The 22373-nt window shown below is 45.1% G+C and overlaps 1 protein-coding gene across 1 annotated transcript; it reads right to left on the bottom strand.

Moving 5' to 3' along the window:
- LOC310773273 (opsin-3-like) lies at positions 1 to 21946 on the bottom strand (the record flags this gene model as incomplete). Its single annotated transcript, XM_083633151.1, has 4 exons — positions 1 to 51; positions 1150 to 1383; positions 14051 to 14376; positions 21595 to 21946. 4 exons carry the CDS (start codon positions 21944 to 21946, stop codon positions 1 to 3), a joined length of 963 nt encoding a protein of 320 aa, XP_083489277.1.
- Positions 21947 to 22373: the final 427 nt, after the last annotated feature.

A 22373-nucleotide genomic window follows, 5' to 3' on the forward strand; every position in this document is an offset into this window, starting at 1 on the left:
TCACTTTTCAGTGTGCAGGGCGTCCATGTAGTACAACGGTAGAGTCCCTGCCTACCAACACAAGGGTTGTAAGTTCAAGGCCCCTTGTTACCTCCAGCTTGGTTGGGCATCACAATTGGCCGTGTCTGCGGGTGGGAAGCCGGATTAAGGGTATGTGTCCTGCAGCCAAATGTATAAAACTCTTTTTTTTAGGTGTAGAAACCTTTTTTGACACAACACACTAGTCGGAATCAGAAGACTGCGTACAGGACACACATTCTCATGGTCTGTGGATTTTAGACTGCTCATTCTCACTGTCTGTGGATTTTAGACTGCACATTCTCACTGTCTGTGGATTTTAGACTGCACATTCTCACTGTCTGTGGATTTTTATAAATTTGTGTGGAACGTGGTGCAGCACACTTCATGTGTACACATGGTTTATACCAGGGGTGCCCAATACGTCGATCGCGATCGACCGGTCGATCGCGAAGGTAGTGTGGTCGATCGCATGGCATTGAGGGGGGGGGGGAAAGAAAAAGTTTTTTTTTTTTTTTTTTTTTACTGTTTTTCCACTGTTTCCACTGTCTTTCCACTGTTTTTCCACTGTTTCCACTGTTTTTCCACTGTTCCACTGTTTTCCACTGTATACTCAGTGTATATATATATAAATAAATATGTTTGGTAGATCACTTTGACTTGGTCATTTTAAAAGTAGCTCCCAAGCTGAAAAAGTGTGGGCACCCCTGGTTTATACATTTGGTCGCTAAATTAGTGCCTCCTCTGGCACCTGTTTGGTAGCCTAGGTAAACCCAGCCCCCACGTGACCTGCTCTCTCAGTTCCCAGTCAGAGCAGGTCTGAGAGCAGGTCACGTGGGGGATGGGTTTACCCAGGCTACCTGTTTGGGGGGAGGGGAACTGGGGGGAATAACGTGATCCACACGCTACGTCCTGCCAGTGAAACCTATGTGAAACCGTGTTCTTAAAATGTATACCTGTAGGCCTAATCTTTACACACAAAAATCAGGACAATTTTGACCTGTTGTTATTTATAGGTTATTATGCATTAATTTTCTTTGTTTGGCCCACTTGAGACAAAAACTAAAATGAGTTTGACACCCCTGAGATGGTAGATGACGGGGTTGGACAGTAGGTTTGTGGGCGGCTCACCTGCTTGTTCATGAGGATGTAGATGACTGGGTTGAAGACGGTGCTGCTCTTGGCCAAGATGGAGGGCACCACGCTGGCCACCGGGGTGATGAGCCCGGGCCGGCCGAAGGTAGCCATCATAGCCACCACGCCATACGGCACCCAGCACAGCAGGAAGCAGACCACTGTGGCTAGAACCATGAACAGGATGTGGAACTCCCTGCGCCGCGCCGCCGTCCTGCGAATCCGCCCCACCTGCAGGGGGCAACACAAGAGGGAGAGGTGAGCTTGTGGGGATGTTTTCTTAAAGGGACAGCTCACCCTAAAATCCAAAATACATATTTCCCATCTCACCTGTAGTGTGTTTTTTTCCAATATTTTATTTTCTGTTTTTTATAGAACAGTAAACAAATAAGACAAACGGGCTCAGACACAGAAAAAGAAAGGAAGGGGGAAAAAACAAAACGTCAACATTACAGCATGGTACTACCAGCCGCATAACGTGCCTATGTATTTGTAAGAAATAATGTGTATGGGATCCCGCACAAGAGGTCCATGAGATATGTGCGGAGCGAGCCATCTGTTACCCCCAACCTCAGTCACTAGTCATTCTTAACCTCGTCAAAGTAGCCAAAAACGGGTCCCAGACAGCCGAGAACCTTCTAAGCGAGTTGGTTCTCAGGGACCTGAGTCTCTCCATCTGTATAACAGAGATCATGTCCATCAGCAACACCTGAAAAGAAGGTGAAGAGGGGGACTTCTATTCCTTCAGGATGAGTCTTTTAGCAACAGTTGTCCCCAGTGTCAGAGATTGTTCCACAGCTGTAGGGAAGGTCAGAGAGGACTCTGAGCAGCCGGAGATGGCGAGTTCTGCCTCTGGCTGTAGGGCTATCTTGTAGGCCTTAGAGCAGGGATACTCAACTTGCTTTGCCCGGGGGCCACTTTCGTGAAATGATAGAACGGTGGCTCAGTGGTAAAGCTGTCGCCTCACAGTCAGAAGGTCCTGAGTTCGATTCTCGCCTGGGACACTGTGGGCGCTGTGGTTGTGTTCCCCCCCATATCTTCAGTGCCTACTGCCCAGGTGGGGTATCTCGTCGTAAGGGCCTTTCTGGTTGTGTGGAGTTTGCATGTTCTCCCCGTGCTCCCCCAGGAGGTTCCTCCGTATATAACCCCCCCCACCAAAAACATGCAGAAGATCAGATCGCATCGTCATCCGACCAGTGACGACAACATCCGAAGTTGGTCCCCGGGCGCTGTACGAGAAAGCGACCACTGCTCCTGGCCTGCCCCCCGGAGGAAAGGACATGCCTGGATGGGTTAAATGCAGAGGACACTTTTCACCGGCCACCGTCAGCATGAGTGTGTTGTGGCCGCATGCATGTGTTGTGGTGTTCGTGTGACAATAAAAGACGGGGCTTGTCCCGTTACGAGAGAGTTTTTAGAAGGCCAGGGGCCAGTTAATAAACAATCAATATCAATTTTTCTGTAGCGGATTGTAGGTTTTTGGGGTGTCAGTCGAAGTTTAGTCTGACAATGTTGCACACCGGATAGTTAGTTAGGTTAAGTACATACATGAGTGCCTGGGTAGCGAGCAGATGGCGGTATTTGACAATTTAGCGGCTAAATCATAGATTATTGAAAGATATTCCATATTCCAGGCTGAAATGCTATAACAGAAGTGGAGTATTGGCCAGAATGACATGAACATTTGGACACTTATTCAGCGGGTATCTTGCATGTTGTGTTCAGGTGCACTGTAATCTTTTTTTTTTTTTTTTTGCAATTCCATCGCGGGCCACACAGCGGGCCGCCAGTTGAGTATCACTGCCTTAGAGTACCAATCAAATATTTTGGCCCAGAATCCCATTAATGAAGGGCAGAACCAGAAGGCATGAGATAGTGTGCCCTCTGACACCTGACACCTGTCACACAGTGGCGAAACAGAAGGGAAGATCCTGTGTCATTTATACTTGGGAGTAGTGAAGACGGTGAGTGACCTTAATTGGATCAGCTGGTGTCTGCTATTAACCCATTGATACCTGATGCAGCATTTGTGTGTGTATCCCTTAAAGGGATATGCACACAAATGCTGCATCAGGTATCAATGGGTTAACTGAGCAGAGTTGTACCAGAGACAGACTCCTTTCCCATATAATATCAGTTAGAACACGGCTCTCTTGAATACTCGATTCTGATTGGTCAATCAACAAGATTCACCGGTCATTATTTCTCGACAACCGACCGCTGCTCTGCCACACCTGGATTAATCAGTTGATAAGAGCTTTTTGTCAGCAGACACTACTAATTAGGCCAACCAGTTGCAGCTGTGGTGTCTTGTGTGCCAATTACGAATGAAACCGCTTTGTCGTTGAAAACGCTATTAAAACATCTATTTGAATAATTATTTTTGTCAGATTATTGAATGATTTAGTTGTAGGCCATGTTCTAAGCGGGATAATGTATATTGAGGCAGTGATTACTGGGAAATAATGACCTTCAGGTGAATGATTAAGCCCTCCGCTGCGCGTCGGGCTCAATCATTCACCTGTCGGTCATTATTTCCCCCGTAATCACCGCCTCAATATACATTATCCCTTACATAAATCAATACCAAGTTCCCCCTGCCATGCTTCTCTAATCCTCTCAGTAGAGGCCGTGTTGCAGTTGTTAAACAGACAAACCTAGAGATAAGATGCTTGGATTGAGGAGGGCTCAGCAATACATCGAAAAAAGCATGTTCATTTGGGAGTCCTTCAAAGGTGTGAATCTTGGATGAACATAATTTCTGACTTGCAGGAATCTGAGCCAGTTCATGCCAGGTAGGGCTGGGACGGATCACGGATAATCCGTGACCCGTACGGATCAGCCCCCACGGTTCGGAACGCGGTTCGGAATGTCAATTGTCCGCGGACGGACCCCCCCCCCTTCGTTTAATTTAACGTTTAACGTTAGTGTATGAGAACGCCTGCAGCGCAGCCAGACACAGACAGGCATAATCATGGCAAGCACAAGTGAGCTTCCTCATCCCTTGTCGCTGCTGTAAAGTCTCTCTGAAGGCTGTGGCTAGTGGCTACTAAAGACAGCGTCACACAAACTTATTTCAACACCTCTGAAAAAGCACAGGAATGCGATCAGCGTGTTGCGGGCTGCACAATATAACGAGAGCCACAACACACACACACGCGCACACGTTTCACAAACACATTATCACCGGACGGTGAAATGTTGCCTTAGGACACCTAACAACAAAACAACACGTGGGGCCACTGAGTAGCTTAACGTAGCATCAACGTTATATTTCCAGACTGACCTGGTCTGGTCTGTAGGTCTGTACCCGTGTCATGTGACTGGTGCAAGCAACAGCCACGAAGTTAGGCATAGCAGTGCCACCTAAAACAGGAAGTTGGGTTGTTGTGCCTTCAGAGTAAAAGCATACATTGTGTCACTTATGAGAAAAAAATATTTTTTGAGCTGTGCAGGGCAACAAATGGTTAGAGAATTATAATAGTATTAAAAAAATCTAATCGAAAATCTAATTTTGAGAGAAAAAATCTGATATATATATTTTTTTGCTGATCCGAAAAATCCGTGATCCGTGGCTCAAAATCCGTCACGCGATCCGATCCGTGGATCCGTGGGTTTTCTGATCCGTGCCAGCCCTAATGCCAGGCAACTCGAACTTCCTCTTCAGTAGATCAAAGGATGCAAAATGACCATCTACCTGTATATATAGGTCTTTGATGGAAACTAGCCCCTTCTCACTCCAGTCATGGCAATTTCTGTCTGACCATGGAACCTGTAGTGTTATTTATCCATCTAGATCGTTTTGTGTTAGTTGCCTGGGTTTTGGAGCTATGGGCCCTTGAGATTTCTGCCTTCTCTCGAATACAATGGAACTGGATGGCACTTGGCTTGTGGTGCTCAAAGCACCAACATACATTTGAAAACCTCAACAGCAATGTTTCTTTCCAGAAATCATGACAGATCAGAGATCAAGAACTCAGCATTTTGTGCTACGGGGGCGTAAAATAAATCTTCCACCAAATGTTTCCACCGTCACAAAAACAACAAAGCATAGTAACAAAAAAATCTGCTACTGTATAATAAAGGGAAAAATCGCACACACACAAAAACATGAGAAAGATTGAACACCAGGCTGAAACTGATCCAAACTCCTAAGACAATGAAAGCAGGTTCGAACTGCTACTCATACCTACTGTATCAGGGATTACGGCAATATTAAACCTTTTGCATTGCATGATAATCAGCTGAACCAGAGGAATGCATGGAGCCACCATGTGGAATTGTGTGTGCTACAAACGAAGCAGGAAAACCATGTGATGCTCCGCTCCACTGCTTCCTCCACATAATCCCTTTGAGAAGCAAATGAAGGAGCAAGGAGCCTAAAAGAGAAGGATAAGACATCACGCACGTCCAGGGGCGGTTTTAGCATCAGAGCTTCCAAAGGTCATGGACCACTGAACACCTAGGGGGGTCCGGGGGCATGCCCCCCCGGAAGAAAATTTTGTACAGTTTCTAGTAAAAATGGATCAAACTGGCGCACTTTGAGATCAAAATGAAGAGACTAGATTGTTTCCCTATATATACTATATATATTCTGCATCCAGGTTACTATATGGTAGAATTATGCTTGCATAAATAATACCAAAATCACTTCAGGGGAGTTTCAAGTAAAGTAACATTTTGCTTAGTAGGCAAAACAAAAGTAAAATTAAATCAAAAGGGAACTTCCTAACTTATTGGCTGGAATAATATTCTGACAAGATAATAATATACTGTAAGCACTAAAGCAGGAGTTTGCAGTCAACTAGTTGAAATTAATATCTGGCAGTATTTGTGGGGGTCAAAATCTATGTAGGGTGTACCACCACAAATAGATCAGTGTTTGGGAAACACTGACTATTAAATTGTGTGACTAGAAATACACCAATAAATCTGAGAAAATGTACTTTAATTTTGAACAACAGCACTACAACGGTGGCATTACAAATGGTATTATGAAATTATTGTGGGAAAAAACAAGAATGCCACTTTTTTTCATGAACTTTAAGCAGAAAATAAAAAAAATAGTTTTAAAGCAAAAATAAATAATAAATAAAGACCATTTTAACATTGGCTCAACCAGCCCATCTTACTGACCACCAGGGGTCCTGGTCCTTAATCCCTTTTTATTACTACCATGCCACTGGTACTGTACACAAACAAGGCTGTTTAAATATCTGCCTTGCACTCCCTTAGAGGGAAATAACAAGCCTGTAAGAACTTTTATTGAGATACTGAACTAACATCACAGCAAGACATAAGTGATGCCATGCACGCATGTTAAGATATCGTCATCATCACATCAGCCAGGCTGTGTAAAGCAGCCACTTGCGATTCTGAAGGGCTTAATTTCATTCAGATAACAAGGGACCCGTTTGAAAATATGTTTGTCACTTATGCCCATATGTTTCTCAAAAAACATTGCATCCATTTACACCCGCTTTACTGCGAGCTAGCATGACATGGCTGGCTGGTGCCATGGTAGCCTACCTACCTTCCTCCAGTCCACCTGTTTGTCTGGCAGGCACAGCGACAAGTTCTTTTGTTTAGCCTACGAAACTACGTTACGCGCTAATTTGCATATCAATATGCGTTAATTAAGTAACTACTAACTCTGACTGCTCAATGCTCACCTCACAGTTTCATTGATCATGAGTGGGGAGAACGATTGTGTGGACTGTGTGTGTGACCTGTGTGAAGTGATGTGGGATTAGGCAGATAGATGGAGGAGGGAGCGCCTGCGCAGCCGCGGTTCTAGAAACTTTTCGGGTGGGCTGAACCCCCCTAATTTTTTGTCTCAGCCCACCCTAAGAACATAGAGGGGGGGGGGGGGGGGGACACGCACACAGCGCATTGAGTGTAGTCAGAAACTCCTACTAAAGACCACCATGGATTCGGAGAAAAAGAAAAAAAAAAAAAAAAAAGTTTTTTTTGCCACTATTTTTTTGGGTGGGCTGAGACTATTTTTGGGTGGGCTAAAGCCCACCCAAAAAAGGCCTAGAACCGCCCCTGCTCACGTCACAGCATTGACATTTGCTTTGGGGCCAGATCTATTGAATTGAGTGGGACGGGCAGGGTAAGTCCCATAAACCATTTGTGTCGTTTCACCTTTGATTGAAAAAAACGCTTCTGCCAGATTAAAGCAGCTACGAGCAACTTTTTCGATTGTTATTAAACAGTATAAATTTAATATCAATGCATCACATCTTACCTCTAATAGTCGACGATACCAACGCAGAGTAGTCTCGCTTGAACCCCGAGTGAATCGGCCAGTGTTAGTGTGTCTGTAGCCAGGGCAGATCAGGAATTGAAATGAAACGGTTTGCAGCAGCCACTTCGGCCATAACCACAAAATAACTTCCAAAAAACCTGTTAGAATATAACGAGAGATGTTCCCGCGAGTATGCGTGGCGTTCACATTGTTTATGTTATGTTGCTAGGCAGCGCAAACGGCGTAAAAAGGCAGCTGCGTTTCACTTCCTGGTTTCACTTCCGCGTTTCACTTCCGGGTTACCCGATCCGGTCGCTCTAGAGAGCCCCCTGTTGGCGCGAGTTTAGACAGACTATAGACTTAATAATCACCTAAGGGAGCAATCTCAGATACACACGGCTTTGGTCTCGTCGACTATTAGAGGTAAGATGTGATGCATTGATATTAAATTTATACTGTTTAATAACAATCAAAAGTTGCTCGTAGCTGCTTTAAAGAAAAGACATTGTCTTTCTCACAAGAGAAGCGACTCAACTCCTGGTCCAGTCACTTATCATCTCTCGCCTGGACTACTGCAACGTGCTCCTGGCTGGCCTACCTGCCACCTACCGCCACTTCAGCTCATTCAGAACGCTGCAGCCTGTCTGGTATTCAACCAACCCAAATTCTCTCATGTCAATCCCCTCTTCCAGGACCTCCACTGGCTTCCCATCTCGGCTCGCATCAAATTCAAGACACTGGTACTGGCCTACAGGGCAGTACACCAGTCAGCTCCCCTGTACCTGCAATCTATGGTCAGGTTCCAAACCTCTCAGCGCTCCCTTCGCTCCTCTACCAGTGCAGGTCGCCTCGCCCCTCCTTCGCTACGGGGGCTCAAAAGTGGATCATCCCGATCCGGATTCTCGTCCCTGGCACCTCAATGGTGGAACGAGCTTCCACCTTCGGTCAGGACAGCTGAATCACTGCTGATCTTTCGGAAAAGACTAAAGACACAGATTTTCAGGCTCCATCTGGGCCCTTCTTGATCTAACTTCTTTCTCTCTCTTTCTAAAAAAAAACAAAAACAAAACACTAACCTAAACTAAACTTGTACCACTGTTCCTTCAGAATGTGTAGTTGTCATAGACTTTGCTCCATAGTTGATTGCTCTATTGCTGACAAAAATGTGTTATTGTAAGTCGCTTTGGATAAAAGCCAAATGACGTAATGTAATGTAATGTAATGACATTGTAAGATGTTGACTGATGTTTTTTCTATGTAAATGTGCACATTTGTTTTCATTATTATTTGGTCTCCAAGCAGATCATGGCTCTGTCCAGCAGCTGCATATCTCAACTCAAGCCCCTGTTTGGTCCAAAATAGAGCTAGATACAGTAACTACATCATGATACATGAGTGAACGGGGCATCAGTCAGCATCACTTAATGTGTTTTCTTTAATCTGGTGGAAGCATTTTTCAATCCAAGATGAAACAACACAGATATAGTGGGACTTTCTATGCTCGTCGTAGTCTCTTAAAACAGACGAGTTGGCTCCCACAATTTCCAAATGCTTCTGCCTACACATCGGTACTTCAAGCTGGGAAAACTTGCCCAAAATGAGCGATGATAGGGAAATGGCCCAGATGTCCCCCCTAAAGGCAGGTGACAGTCTGGCTTGAGAGACTATGCCCGCCCCATTCACTTCAATAGAACTGGCCCCAAAGTCTGGCCCAATGCAAAATTTGAATGGTGTGACATCAGTGTTGTCTTATCCTTCTTTTTAGAGGAAATGGGAGTTGTGTTGTTGACGTAGGTTTTTCTTCCCCGGACAGATTTTGATGTGGTCCTCCTCAAATAAACAGATTTTGGTGTGGTCCTCCTCAAATAAACTGATTTTGGTGTGGTCCTCCTCAAATAAACATATTTTGGTGTGGTCCTCCTCAAATAAACACATTTTGGTGTGGTCCTCCTTGCAAATAAACAGATTTTGATGTGGTCCTCCTCAAATAAACAGATTTTGGTGTGGTCCTCCTTGCAAATAATTGAATGGGTTGGTATCAGTGTAAGGCAAGCCTCCTTTTTAAATCAACAAAGCTGTAGCATCAGGGCGCATGGTAGCGCTGTCCCCTCACAGCAAGAAGGTCCTGGGTTCGATTCGCACCTGGGATGCTGTGTGGAGTTTGCATGTTCTCCCTGTGCTCCCCTGGGGTTTCCTCCAGATAAGAACCCCCCATTAAAAAAATGTAAAAAATGTAGCATCAGCTATAAAGAATAAAAATGTCTGGACAAAGATAAGTTAAAGTTAAAGTTAAAAAAAAAGTGCATTTAATCTGCTCGACTAGCAGTAACACCAGGGTAACAGCTGAAACGCAATGATGACACAACCAACAATCCTAGAGGCGACATGGAAAGTGCACCGCACAAACCACTCTGAAGCAGGAGATACAAAAACTGGCAGGAGCTCTTGAACCGCTGATGGAAACTGCTAGACAGCTAAAGTTACAGGGCTTTGGACACACACACATACATTTGATTTGATTTTAATTTACTTTATTAAATTTGTCTTTGGCTTCTCTTCACAGCACATACAGTATGTTATGTATTATGCACAATGAATGAATGAAGTATTTATTTGTCCGTTAGGAAAATTGGTTTGTACATCATGGTCGTTGGCAAAAAGGACGTCAAGAACATCAGACAAGACAACAGCACAAGACAAGACAAGACAACAACAATTATTGGCAACATCAACACATCACAAGATTGGGCTAGGGGAGGGGTTGGGTGGGTGATGCTGTTTATTAGTCCAATGGATGTGGGGATGAATGTTCTGTTTGTCCTTGTTGTTCTATGGAGTGGGGTTCTGAACCTGCGTCCTGAGGGGAGTGGTTTATATTGGCTGTTGAGTGGGTGAGTGATGTCTGTTATAATCCGGTTTGCTTTCTGTATTGCACGTGATCTGAAGAGTGATGTGATGTCCCGGCATTTGATTCTGCAGATCTTGCTTGATATGTTGATAATAATAAATAATAATGATTGGATTTATATAGCGCCTTTCCAAGTGCTCAAAGCGCTTCACAGAATCATTATTCGTTCACACCATTCGTACCGGTGGTTCGAAAGCGTGGCAGCCACACATCGGCGCTCAATGGCCCCTCCGACCACCATCATTCATGTCTACATTCATACCAATCATACGAGGCAAGGAGGGTTAAGTGTCTTGCCCAAGGACACAACGACAGCAGCTGGGAGGGAGCGGGGATCGAACCGCCAACCCTTGCATCATTGGCCGACCCGCTCGGGTAAAGCCGCCCCTCTTGATGATTTTTGTTATCCTGTTTTTGTTGATGAGTGTTAAGGAACTGAACCAGGCTAAAAATCCAAAAGTGAGTACAGTTTACTCAGCACACCATAAAACATAGAGAACATAGAACATACTGTACATCATACATGGTGCAAGTTAGCAGATAGCAGCAGCTTGTCATGGAAAAACAAATACAAATGACAAAATACCTACCTATCTAAAATGCCTACCTACCTATCTAAATACCTAGAAGTACCTAAAATATTACCTAACCTATACATAACACAGCACGCCATACAAAACAGATTAATTTATTTATTCAGTGCTAGTATGGCACAGGGGATAAAGGAGTTCTTATAGATATTCCGGCCACCCCTTGGGACCCTAAACCGATGACCGGATGGGAGCAGCTTGAACGCCAAGTTCAGTGGATGCGAGGCATCACCACTGATCTTTCTAGCCTTCCTATTTACAGCCTGTTATAGAATGGAATTCCACAGACAAAAGACGTTGACATAATGACAGGGATTCTGTAGACAACCTAGCTTTCTGCAGATGACCTAGCATTCTTCTGGCCCTGCAAAGAGCACCATGAAAGGGCTCCCTGTGAGATAGGAATATGGTGTCTGTCTGTCTGTCTGTCTGTCTGTCTGTCTGTCTGTCTATCTGTCTGTCTGTGTATGCACAATAACTCTGTGTGTTAGCCTAACTATGTGTCACTTAAATGAAAGTGATCTCACAGGGAGCCCTGTCATGGTGCTCTTTGCAGGGCCAGAAGAATGCTAGGTCATCTGCAGAAAGCTAGGTTGTCTACAGAATCCCTGTCATTATGTCAATGTCATGTCTGCAGAATGCCTTCAAAATATGTGGCAGGGCTGCTGTAATCTGATGTGGGTCCTATAAATGTCTGTGACTTTCTGTTCATTGTATGTAAGCCTGGCTGTGTATCTATCCGTGAAGAGTGCATCTCTTGGCCAAGATCTATGTGAAATACATCATATCAGACGACTTCTTCTGACTCCTGGCTCCATCATTTAATTACAACTGGTTTTCTTCAAGTGATTCACTGTTTACCTTTTGGCTGTGGAATTCCATTCTATAACAACTGGCGTCACGAAGTACAGATATCTACAAACTAGTGATTGTCCAAATAAAGGCTAATGTGATTTAAATTTTCCCTGTCACAGCCCTGTCAAAAATATTGCAGAGCTGTTTTTGTGGTTTACTAATAATCTTACCTGCTATTTTAACAATTCTAGAGAGTTTGTTTTTACTTTTTACATTTAGGTTGCCGTACCAGGCAGTCATATTATAAGGCAGGACAGTTTCAACCAGGCTCCTGTATGCTGTTTGGAGAATGTGTTAGCTAATGATTAAGAACAATCGCTGATTGGCTTTCTTATATATATAGTCTGTGTTAAGATCAAAGGTCAGGCTCTGGTCAAAGATTGTCCCCAGATACTTGAACTGTTTGACCTTTTCTACAGGCTAGTTATTGAGCATGACATGTGTGTGTGCGTGCGTGCGTGTGTGTGCTACATGGGGCCCCTACTGTAGCAAATAGCATCATGCACGGTGCAGTGATGGAGGAAGAGTCGTGCAGGAAAGCAGAGGGGACAATGGTTGAGGGACATAAAGAGGTGGGTGGGGAAAGCGGGGTTGGAGTGCGTGAGACTGCTGACAGATTGGGAAGTTTGGAGACGAGTGGTGATGTTATCAAAGTGCCCCAACCCAACGCAGAGTGACCTGACTGTCACCTGACCTGCCATTATTTCTACCTCAAGCACACACGCACGCACGCACGCACGCACGCACGCACGCACGCACGCACGCACGCACACACACACACACACACACACACACACACACACACACACACACACACACACACACACACAGACACAGTTTTTTTTCTCTTGTTCCGTGTTTTTATAAGAACACTTTAGTTTTTACCTTTTACATTTTGTGGTTGATTTGGGTCACATGACAAAAAGTCCTTCCCCTTAAAAAGTTTTAATGTCTTTTGCGATATCAGTTCAGCAACAAACACTGTCATGTTTCATTCATTTTAATTGTTTGCCCTTGACCTTCTGACGAGGGGTTCAGTTTAGCAAAATATCATTGACCAATACTCTCTCTCTCTCTTTCTTACGCTCTCTCTCGCTCTGTTACTCTCTCTCTCTATCTCATACCTGCAGTGCAAACTTGTCTTGTGCTATCTTGTATCTTTATTTATAATACTGCTGATAGTGATACAGTGGGAAAACTGAATTTGCATTTATCCAGCTACCGCTCCTGCATGTGTCTGTGATTTGCTGCCCAGTTTGTGTCAATCAATGCTGAAATGATTCATTGATTGTAAGCCCTTTTCACATTGCCATGGTAACAACAGCTTCCATGCTGAGAATTAAACCGGTGTATTACAACTCCCTGTGGCAGGATTATTTTTGCAACTTAAAGAAAAAGAAAGTGAATTATAATTTTGATAATGGATTAATCATAGTAATTTATCAAATAAAAACACCAAACGTGCTGGTTGCAGCTTCACAACTGCTAAGATTTGCTTCTTTTCTGTGTTTCATATCAATATCAGATGAATAATTTGGGGTTTTGACTGCTGCTCAGAAAGTAAGACATTTGACGAATTACTTTGGCCGCTGGGAACTGGTGATGGGCATTTGTCATTATTTCTGCCATTTTATAATCAGGCGTCTGCCACCTCTGGCGTGCGAAGGGTTAGCTAGGGCACGGCAGCACACAATAGCAATAAGTGTGCAATTAGGTTTTATTTGATTTATTGATTTATCTTTGTAGAACTGTTGAAATGCCCTATTTCACATCCATTTACAGTTGCACGGCATGTTAGGATATTTACGGTAGTGCACGCTACTCTGCCTTTGATTGGTTAGTCTCCTTGCCTTCCATGCATATCAAAACAGCAGTGAGCAGATGAAAAAGTGGGCACGAAAGACGGACAATGTCAGGGCCTCCAGCTAAAACAATCTCAGGCACATTGACAAACAATTTGAGAATGGCACTTAATATCAAAATAGTTGGCCTGGTCTAAATCATTAACCAATTAATGAAACAATAAACTAATCAATAGTGAGAATAATTAGTTGCAGCCCTAATTAGAATGCTGAATACATTGTGAAAGTGGGAATCTATTGTTTGTGTCAATTACAGGCTTCCGTACCTCAACGGTTACAGGAGGAGTGGGAGTTGGAATTGTCAATTGTCAGAGAGACTTGTCAATGTTGTTGCAATTCCTACTGGTCGCCTATATTGGGCAACAGAAGTGATACATTACTTAAAATGACCCCTTTAAAGAATATCTATATCTGTGTGATGTGTGTGTCCCACCTGTTTGACGGCGTACAGCAGGCGGCCGTAGCAGTAAATCATCACCAGCACGGGGATGCCCAGGCAGAAGATGAACAGGCAGATGATGTAGGAGTGCGAGAGCAACGTGCGCTCGGTCCACGTCACCGAGCAGCTGGTCCCTGCCCCCTCCAGCCCGTAGCTGCTCCAGCCCAGCAGGGGGAGCACCGTCCAGACGAGCGAGTAGAGCCAGGCCCCGCCCACGGCCAGCAGGGGCTTGCGGTAGTCCGGCGCCCTCTTGTTGCAGACCATCAGGGTGCTGTAGCGGTCGTACGACAGAACGGCCAGCGAGATCAGAGACACGATTCCTGAGGAGACAACGGCATTGTTACAACATGTAAGACTCGATCATGTCTTCATATAAACCTGGAGTGGGTGGACTCATGTCTCCATATAAACCTGGGTGGAAAGCAGAGAACCTGGGTGGAAAGCAGATATTCTCCACCTTTTTCATATCAAGAATCCTAATTTAGACTACATTAGAGCCACAGGCCCCATTTGATGAAATTTTGTCTCTGACTCAAATCTGAGAATATCTTTGTATTATTAGATATGATTTTGTCCAGAAGTCCATGATTGTCAGGGGGGTAAAGAATGGTGAAGTTGAATGATTAATTAATTTGCTGGGGGCCCCCTGGAACCCCCTCAAGGACCACTGGTGGTCCCCGAACCATACGTTGAGAACCACTGGTGTAAAAAAGGTAAAAAAAAAAAAAAGCTAAATGGACTGCATTTACATAGCGCTTTTATACAAAGCGCTTTACAATGTGCCTACATTCATCCATTCACACACCCATTCGGCGGCAAGCTGCCACACAGGGTGCTGGCACGGCCACCGGGAGCAATTTGGGGCAATTCAGTGTCTTGCCCAAGGACATCTCGACATGCGGATTGGAGGAGCCAGGGATCGAACCACCAACCTTCAAAAAACTAAAACTATTGTTTGTTATATTGATTGCGTTCTTCAATATCTAAACTTGCATAATATGGGGGGGGGGGGGGATTATCTGGATTTGTTTGATTTCACGGTTGCCTGTGTTACTTTCAGCAGACCGTGTCACATATTAAATGCCGTTTGATCAGTGAGAGGCTTTGATCAAATCAGACATGTATGATGTCAGTGAGGCAGGCGGGAGAGAAAGGACTCCTGGGAAAAACTCACCTTGGCTGAGCATAATTGGCGATTTATCAAATCGTATCAAAGACTTATAACAGTAACACATTCTTGTTGATTGTGATTCTGTGAGCTACGCAGTAAACCGCTGTGTTTCATCATGGAGGATGGAGGAATGGAGAAGGCTATTTTAGTGTCAGAGTGTGAAAGTGTGTTTGTAGTGGTTTAGTCATCCAATGTACAGAAGAAATCTGAGAGGAACTATGCAATACTTCCTCTGGAAAACCACTAGGAAAAATACAATAATTATGCAGGATGAAACAAAAATGAAAAAAACGTTTTTTATTTTCTTTATTTTTTTTGTACTACTTTAAGACACAAGGTAGCATCAAAATTCACTTTACATCATCTTTATTTGTTTACCCCCATTTTTCATAGTGACGATCAATATGTTGGGGGGGGGGGGACGACTTGGGATTGATTGAGAGTCCATTGCCCCGTTAGGACTGGATCGATTGCATTGATTGTATTGTTGAGCTACACACTGCGGCAAGACGGAAAGCTCTATAATGAGGCAATAACTACATTTTGGCCAGAATCGATCGATGTGATGGAAAACATGCTATTCTAAAAATAGGAATCAGGGTTACGATGTTTCTGTAACACCTAAATTCTTATCTTAAGATATGATTAACCCCCCCCCCCCCCCCAATTTAAATGCAGTTAGGAAATGTGGTTATACAAAATATTCTAAATTTCATCCTAAACTGAGATCAGATTTTCAGTCTTAGTACATTTCTGCAATGTACTGTAAGCCTACATGGGGGTGAAAATGGCTGTAGTTACGCCTCCAGTCTGTCACTTCCCACATAATTAGATAATAGGAATGTAATTTATTGACGGAGAGGATGGAGGGATTTTTTTTTAAATCAATTTTCCGCAGTTTGTGTGTGTGTGTGTGTGTGTGTGTGTGTGTGTGTGTGTGTGTGTATGTGTGTGTGTGTGTGTGTGTGTGTGTGTGTGTGTGTGTGTGTGTGTGTGTGTGTGTGTGTGTTTGTGCGACTGCGCGTGCGTGTGTGTGTTTTGGCTCGGGGAAAGGAGACGAGGCATTGTGCAGGTAGGAAACACTGCATCCTGCACCATCCATTCCCACCTCCTATCTGTCAACCTAAATGACAGGCTATCTATTTCCCCTTGTTGTTTTGGCAAATTGTAATTTACTAGAAACAATTTCTGGGGTGGCAACTCTGGAGAGTGTCCATGACATCACATTGAGCAATTGTGCGCCATTGGCCCTTCAATCACGGACGCTCGAGTAACATCACTGATGACATCACACCTGCCTGAGTGACGTCATCACAGTTGCAGTAGCGTCGCGAGGGCTGTGCCAAGTGTGGGACCGCACAGGGCCTCGCACCTCACGGGGCCTGGCGCCTGGCCTTCTTGGATTGTATTACGCACGGACTCAAGCTCCGAGATCTGTTCCACCACAACAGAGCGCATCTCTCTCGCTCTCTCGCTCTCCCTTTCTGTCTCTGTCTCTCTCCCTCTGTGTGTGTGTGTGTGTGTGTGTGTGTGTGTGTCTCTCTCTCTCTCTCTCTCTCTCTCTCTCACACACACACACGCAGACCCTCCCTCTCTCTGACTATCTCCATCCCTCTGCTGCTTCCGAGGCAAGACCAGCACAGCAGCAGCGCACATTCCCAGCGCGTGCTCCCGGGGGGAGACAGGGAGATACAATCTGCGGAGGTCTGCCTCACGGTGCCTCGCTCGACCATGTCTCATCTTTAGTTTGTGTCTGTGCGCTCTGCAGCTGTGGCTCAGAGACTGTGCATGATGCTGTAGCCTATTATTCTTTCGACCGCGAGCATGAGGCACTGATAAAAACATTGGAAGTAGCCTATTTGGAACATTGAAAGCGCACGGCGCACCGCATGTCAGCCTCAATGTGAAAGAGAGGGGGAAATATGATGGTGAGATCTTTCTCCACATGTAGCCTCCTAGATCAAGATAAGTATGCGTTTGCTGTGATGGCAATCCATTATTTCAGCTCCTACAAACTGTGAAGTTGTCTTTGGTGCGCTGTGCGCACTTGACAATGTGTTCACTGTCCACTGGCTGGCGTGTAGGATTAGACTTGCTATGTGTGTGCACGTGATTCATGAGTGTGCATGTTAAAGAGTAGGGCCTCACACGTGAGGTTCACACAAGGCCTGGGCCTGGCCATGAGCAACTGTGTGAGCTCATCACAACTGTGCGCTATTGTGAACTGTGTGCCATCGGCTCTCCAATAATAGTATTCAGAGTTGCTCGAGTGACATCACTCATGACATGCCCGAGTGACATCGCAGCCCCTCCGTGGCCAAAACCCTAGGCTCGCCCGCTGCACGGCCTCGCCGCACGGCCTCGCCGCACGCAGCTCGGCCTGCTATGCGGCATCGCTCGTCGCCTGCTCTATGGCATGCGCAGCACACAATTGCTCAACTTCGCATCACTGATGACATCACTGTCACTGATGATGTCACAATGCCTATGACATCACTGATGATGTCACAATGCCTATGACATCATCAGTGATGTCATAAGATGATTTTGGTCAATAATATTGTCATTGATTAATCATTTAGAGTAGACTAATTACTAAAGAAAAAAACTACTTTTAATTATCTCACTCCAACTTCTTAAATGTGAGTCTTCTATGACAGTAAATTGGTCAGGACAAAAGAAGACATTTGAGGATGTCATTTTGGGCTTTGGGGAAAAGGTGATCTGCATTTTTCACCCTTTTGTGACATTTTATAGAGTAAACGACTAATTGATGAGCCGAGACAATAAATCAATAATGAAAATAATTGTTAGTAGTTGCTGCTCTAATTGCCATATCTGCAGAAAGTATATTCTTCAGGATTTAATCAATTTGTCTTTTACTTGACACCTGTGTATTTCTGAAATCATGTAGTGAAGTTGTAACCCCACTCTCTTTTACCACAACAAACTGACCATGTGAACTCTCCATTCAAGTAAGAAAAACACCACATTTGCAGCCGCGTGGTTTTTCCCGCACAGTCAGCAGCTCTTTCCTGAGATGAGCCCACTGAGACAAAGTGGTGACCAGTTGGATTTGCTCTGTGAGGCCTCTTTACCTCTTATCTGAAAAGCTGTTTGACCTTATCAACTGCAAACAGTTGCCTCGGTCAGTTGGCAGTTGGCCCACATGATCAAACTATAAGTGAAAACCAAATGTGGACACGGAAATGGAAACATCGCTAACCTTAGAGGCTCAATGAGATCAAAGGAAAAAGCCCACACAAAACCTCATTAGGAAAATCAAAATGCGAGACGGTCTGGAGGGCGATGGTGCAGGCAGAGCCATACAAAGCTGATATAACGCTAACGAGATAGAACATTAACAAAATACAACGCCCGGGTGAAGCGTCCGGTCGCCCTCGCTGCTGACATCATCATTACATCACCTGACCTTCCTTTGTGCATCTTGCTGGCCTTTGGCGCGCTAACTAGAGCGAGACGCGTCCCAGCTGCTAATTCCCCTCGCAGGTTTTTGTGCCGGCCTACACACATGGCCGCTTCTGAAAGGCGACGAGCTCCGACCGCACAGCGCTCCTTTTTCAACTACAACGCCATTGTGTTGCATCCGCAACCGAATGTCAGATTCCCATAGGGTGTATATGTTGAACCCGAGGGGGGAAGACACTCTCGGGAGAAACGAGGCCAATCCGGAAGTGCCAAAAGCTGGAGTTCCTCGAATGGCCACGTGATCTGCCGATCTGGGGAGAGTTGTAGACTAGCACACGTTTCCTCCGATACATGTGCAGTCGCCAGCCGCTTCTTTTCACCTGACAGCGAGGAGTTTCACCGGCAGGACGTAGCGCATGGGAGGATCACGCTATTCCCCCAGTTCCCCACCCCCCATCGCAAACAGGCAACCCGACATACCAGAGGAGGCACTAATGCAGCGACTAGGAGTCATAGAAGCTTGGGAGGTTTCAAGCTGGCGCTTACGAATGGGCTCACAGGTTATTATAGTAATATTATGTCTGATAATAGGGTGTCTTCATTTTAATTTCTTGGTTTGTCATGTAGCTTATTTATTACCTCACCAACGGAGTTGGCCATGAGGTTATGTTTTCACCCCATTTGTTTCTCTGTCTGTCTGTCTGTCTGTCTGTGCCACGCCCACTGAAGAAAAGCGGGCATGGCAATGGGTGTGGTGAATCACAAAAAGGCACCTAACTATCCAAATGGATTCACGTAACAACCCAACTCTTTGTAGAAAGGCTTGGTGAAGGTACATGTACATGTTAGGGGTGGGGGAAAAAATCGATACACCATAGTATCGCGATATTCTGCCTGACGATATTGTATCGATATTTGGACGCCAAGTATCGATACAAAAAAAAAAAAAATTGCAGGCCATGCCATGCCAGGCCAACGGGCATCTACCCGAAGCGCCCAATGTTGCAGTCTGCGCCTGCCGCCACTGCTATTGAGTCCAGAGAAGCTTAATAATATAGCCTACATTTTGGGCAAAAACAAAACAAAACAAAAAAACACTGCATGTTTTACTTCCGGTGAGGTCAAGGAAAAGGTAGGAAAAGGGGTTAGACAATATATCGCAATATGCAATATATCGCAATATTCAATATATCGCAATATTCAATATATCGCAATACCGGCGATATCGCAATATCGCAATACTATCGTATCGTGACTCAAGTATCGTTTTAGTATCGTATCGTGGGCATCTGGTGATTCCCACCCCTAGTACATGTACGCACATTCTGCTGAGAGGGCACTGGAGTAACATTGATATTGATGTAGAGATTTTAATTAGCTTAACAGAGTGGAGAGTAGGGCCAAGCTTCGTCCAACAAAGCTTGGAGGGAGAAATCGATGTGGTTAAACAGTGAATAACTTGCTGAGTGTAGCCATTCTATTATTGTTTTTGTAAATGTTTCTGTGTCATTCTTGTCCTGTCAGTTCTGCCATCCTGACCCCTCCCCTGCACCCGACCCCCCTTCCTAAAGGGGCCACAATGGAAATAAGCCTCTGGGCTTTATTGTGTTATCCTGACTTGTTCCTTTGATGTATGCACTCAATGCCTTAGCAGAGCTGCTGTTTTTGAAATGAAACTGTCAAATAAAATCAATCAATCACACTCGGCCCTATGTGACCCCCATTGGTTTGTCCTTGTGAGCTTTTGCTGCCACTTGTAAGTCTGTACAAGCCCTGATTGGCTTGTAATTGGTCAGTAATTGAAGCAAGTACAAACAAATTAAATATGTCCACTGTGGTTTGGACTAAAGAAAATAAAGTGTAGGTGCGATGAGCAGTGATAAACAAGAGAACATTCTGGGCCTCAGCATTGCCAGTGTAATCATACAGAAGCAATGTATTTCCTTGAATACATTTTTGAAGCCGTGTCTCACTTAGTTGCCTGTTGCCCATCTTCATTGCCTCAAAAATGGCCTTGTGACATCATCTTCCTAAAGGCTTCAAGCTCTAAGGCAATGTTGACACCAGTAAGTGCAGAGCACAGAGCATGCGGAATGCATGGTCGGGCGTCAAAGCCCTCACAGTAGGCGCCGTAGGGGTGCGCCGCGGCCGACGAGACTGCGTGCAGCTCCCCGAACATGTGACTCAACACAGCTGACGTGACCAGCTAAAGTAATACTATAGAGAAGGAAAGCTATGACCAGATACGTATATGCACTACTGTCTCTCCTTGGGCTAACTTCTAGCCATTTAAATCCTAGTGAAATCACACAATTTACTAATTTTGCTGCCCTCGTCAAGCTGACGTTCGACTACAGTATATACGAGGGTTCAGTGTTGGTAAACAAACGGCAGCTTATAATGGGACCCTATGGAGCACCGGTCAAAAACCAGGACAACCCGGGTTGAGTCTTACTTTTTCTAGTACCACCTCTGTCGAGGTTCCATGGCTGTGGCCCCGGTACCATATGCTGACGTGAAAACACTGCAGACGACGCTGCCGACTGCGCCTCTTGAGTTCCTGTTGCACCACATTGAAACGGGGCTGCCCCTATAGGTTAGAGGGGGGGGGGGGGGGGGGGGGAATCGTTTTTTGTTGTTTAACCGATGGGTTCCCAGATTGCTCAGGGGCTGACTGACTCCCCATTGTTGAAACACACATGCGTGAGTGTTGCTGGTTGGCTTGCCTAGGTTGCTGTTCAACACTCATGCATGCGTGTTTCAACAATGGCGAGTCAGTGAGTCAGTAAGCCCCGGAGACGTTTCTTGGCAGGCCCATTCTGGGTCCGGCATTATTGTCAGATTGGGTAAAGTGTGGCTCTAATGTGGATTAAATGAGGGGTCCTTGAAATGAAATGACTGATTCAAAACACGTTGCTGAGTTGGAGGAGCGACTCACCGAAGCAGGAGTTGACGAAGCCGTACCACATGCAGCCGCTGCGGCCGTACAGCCAGCGCCCCCTCAGGCTGGAGGCGAAGCTGAGCGTGGTGCCGCACACGCACACCAGCAGGTCCGACACGCTGATGTTGAGCAGCAGCATGTTGACAGGTGTGCGCAGGCTCTTAAACATGCAGAACAGAACCAGCACCAGCAGGTTGTTCAGGAAGCCAAACACCATGATGCAGCCCAGGAACACGGACACCACACGGTGAGAGGTCCGCGACAGGCTCAGCTCCTGGTCCAGAGAGGCCAGAGGGTCCTCGTCGCTGAAGTTGGCAGTCAGGTTGATGTCGGTCACCTCAGAGAACATGGTCCAGGGTTCCCACAGCACAGGTCCTTGAAATACTTGAATGTTTGAGAAGAAGAAAAATCAAGGCCTTGAAAGTTTTTGAAAATCCGCAGGTGCTCTCAATCTTTAAGAAAAGGCCAAAGACACAGCTCTTGAGTGAGCATCTTCTCACCTGATGGACTGTGTAATCCCATTAAAAACAAAACAAAAATTGTATCTGACTATTCATATATGCTCTGCCTTGTAGCACCTACAGTATGTCTAATTATTTTCTCGACTAATCGATTAGTCGTTTGGTCTATAAAATGTCACAAAATGGTGAAAAATGTTGATTGCTTTTTCCCCAAAGCCCAATATGACATGTCTTCTTTTGTCCTGACCAACAGTCCACAACCCAAAGATAATCAGTTTACTGAGGACTAAATAAATCAGAAAATATTCACATTTT

This window comes from Poromitra crassiceps, assembly GCF_964638095.1.
Source record: "Poromitra crassiceps genome assembly, chromosome: 3".
Classification (NCBI taxonomy): Eukaryota; Metazoa; Chordata; class Actinopteri; order Beryciformes; family Melamphaidae; genus Poromitra; species Poromitra crassiceps.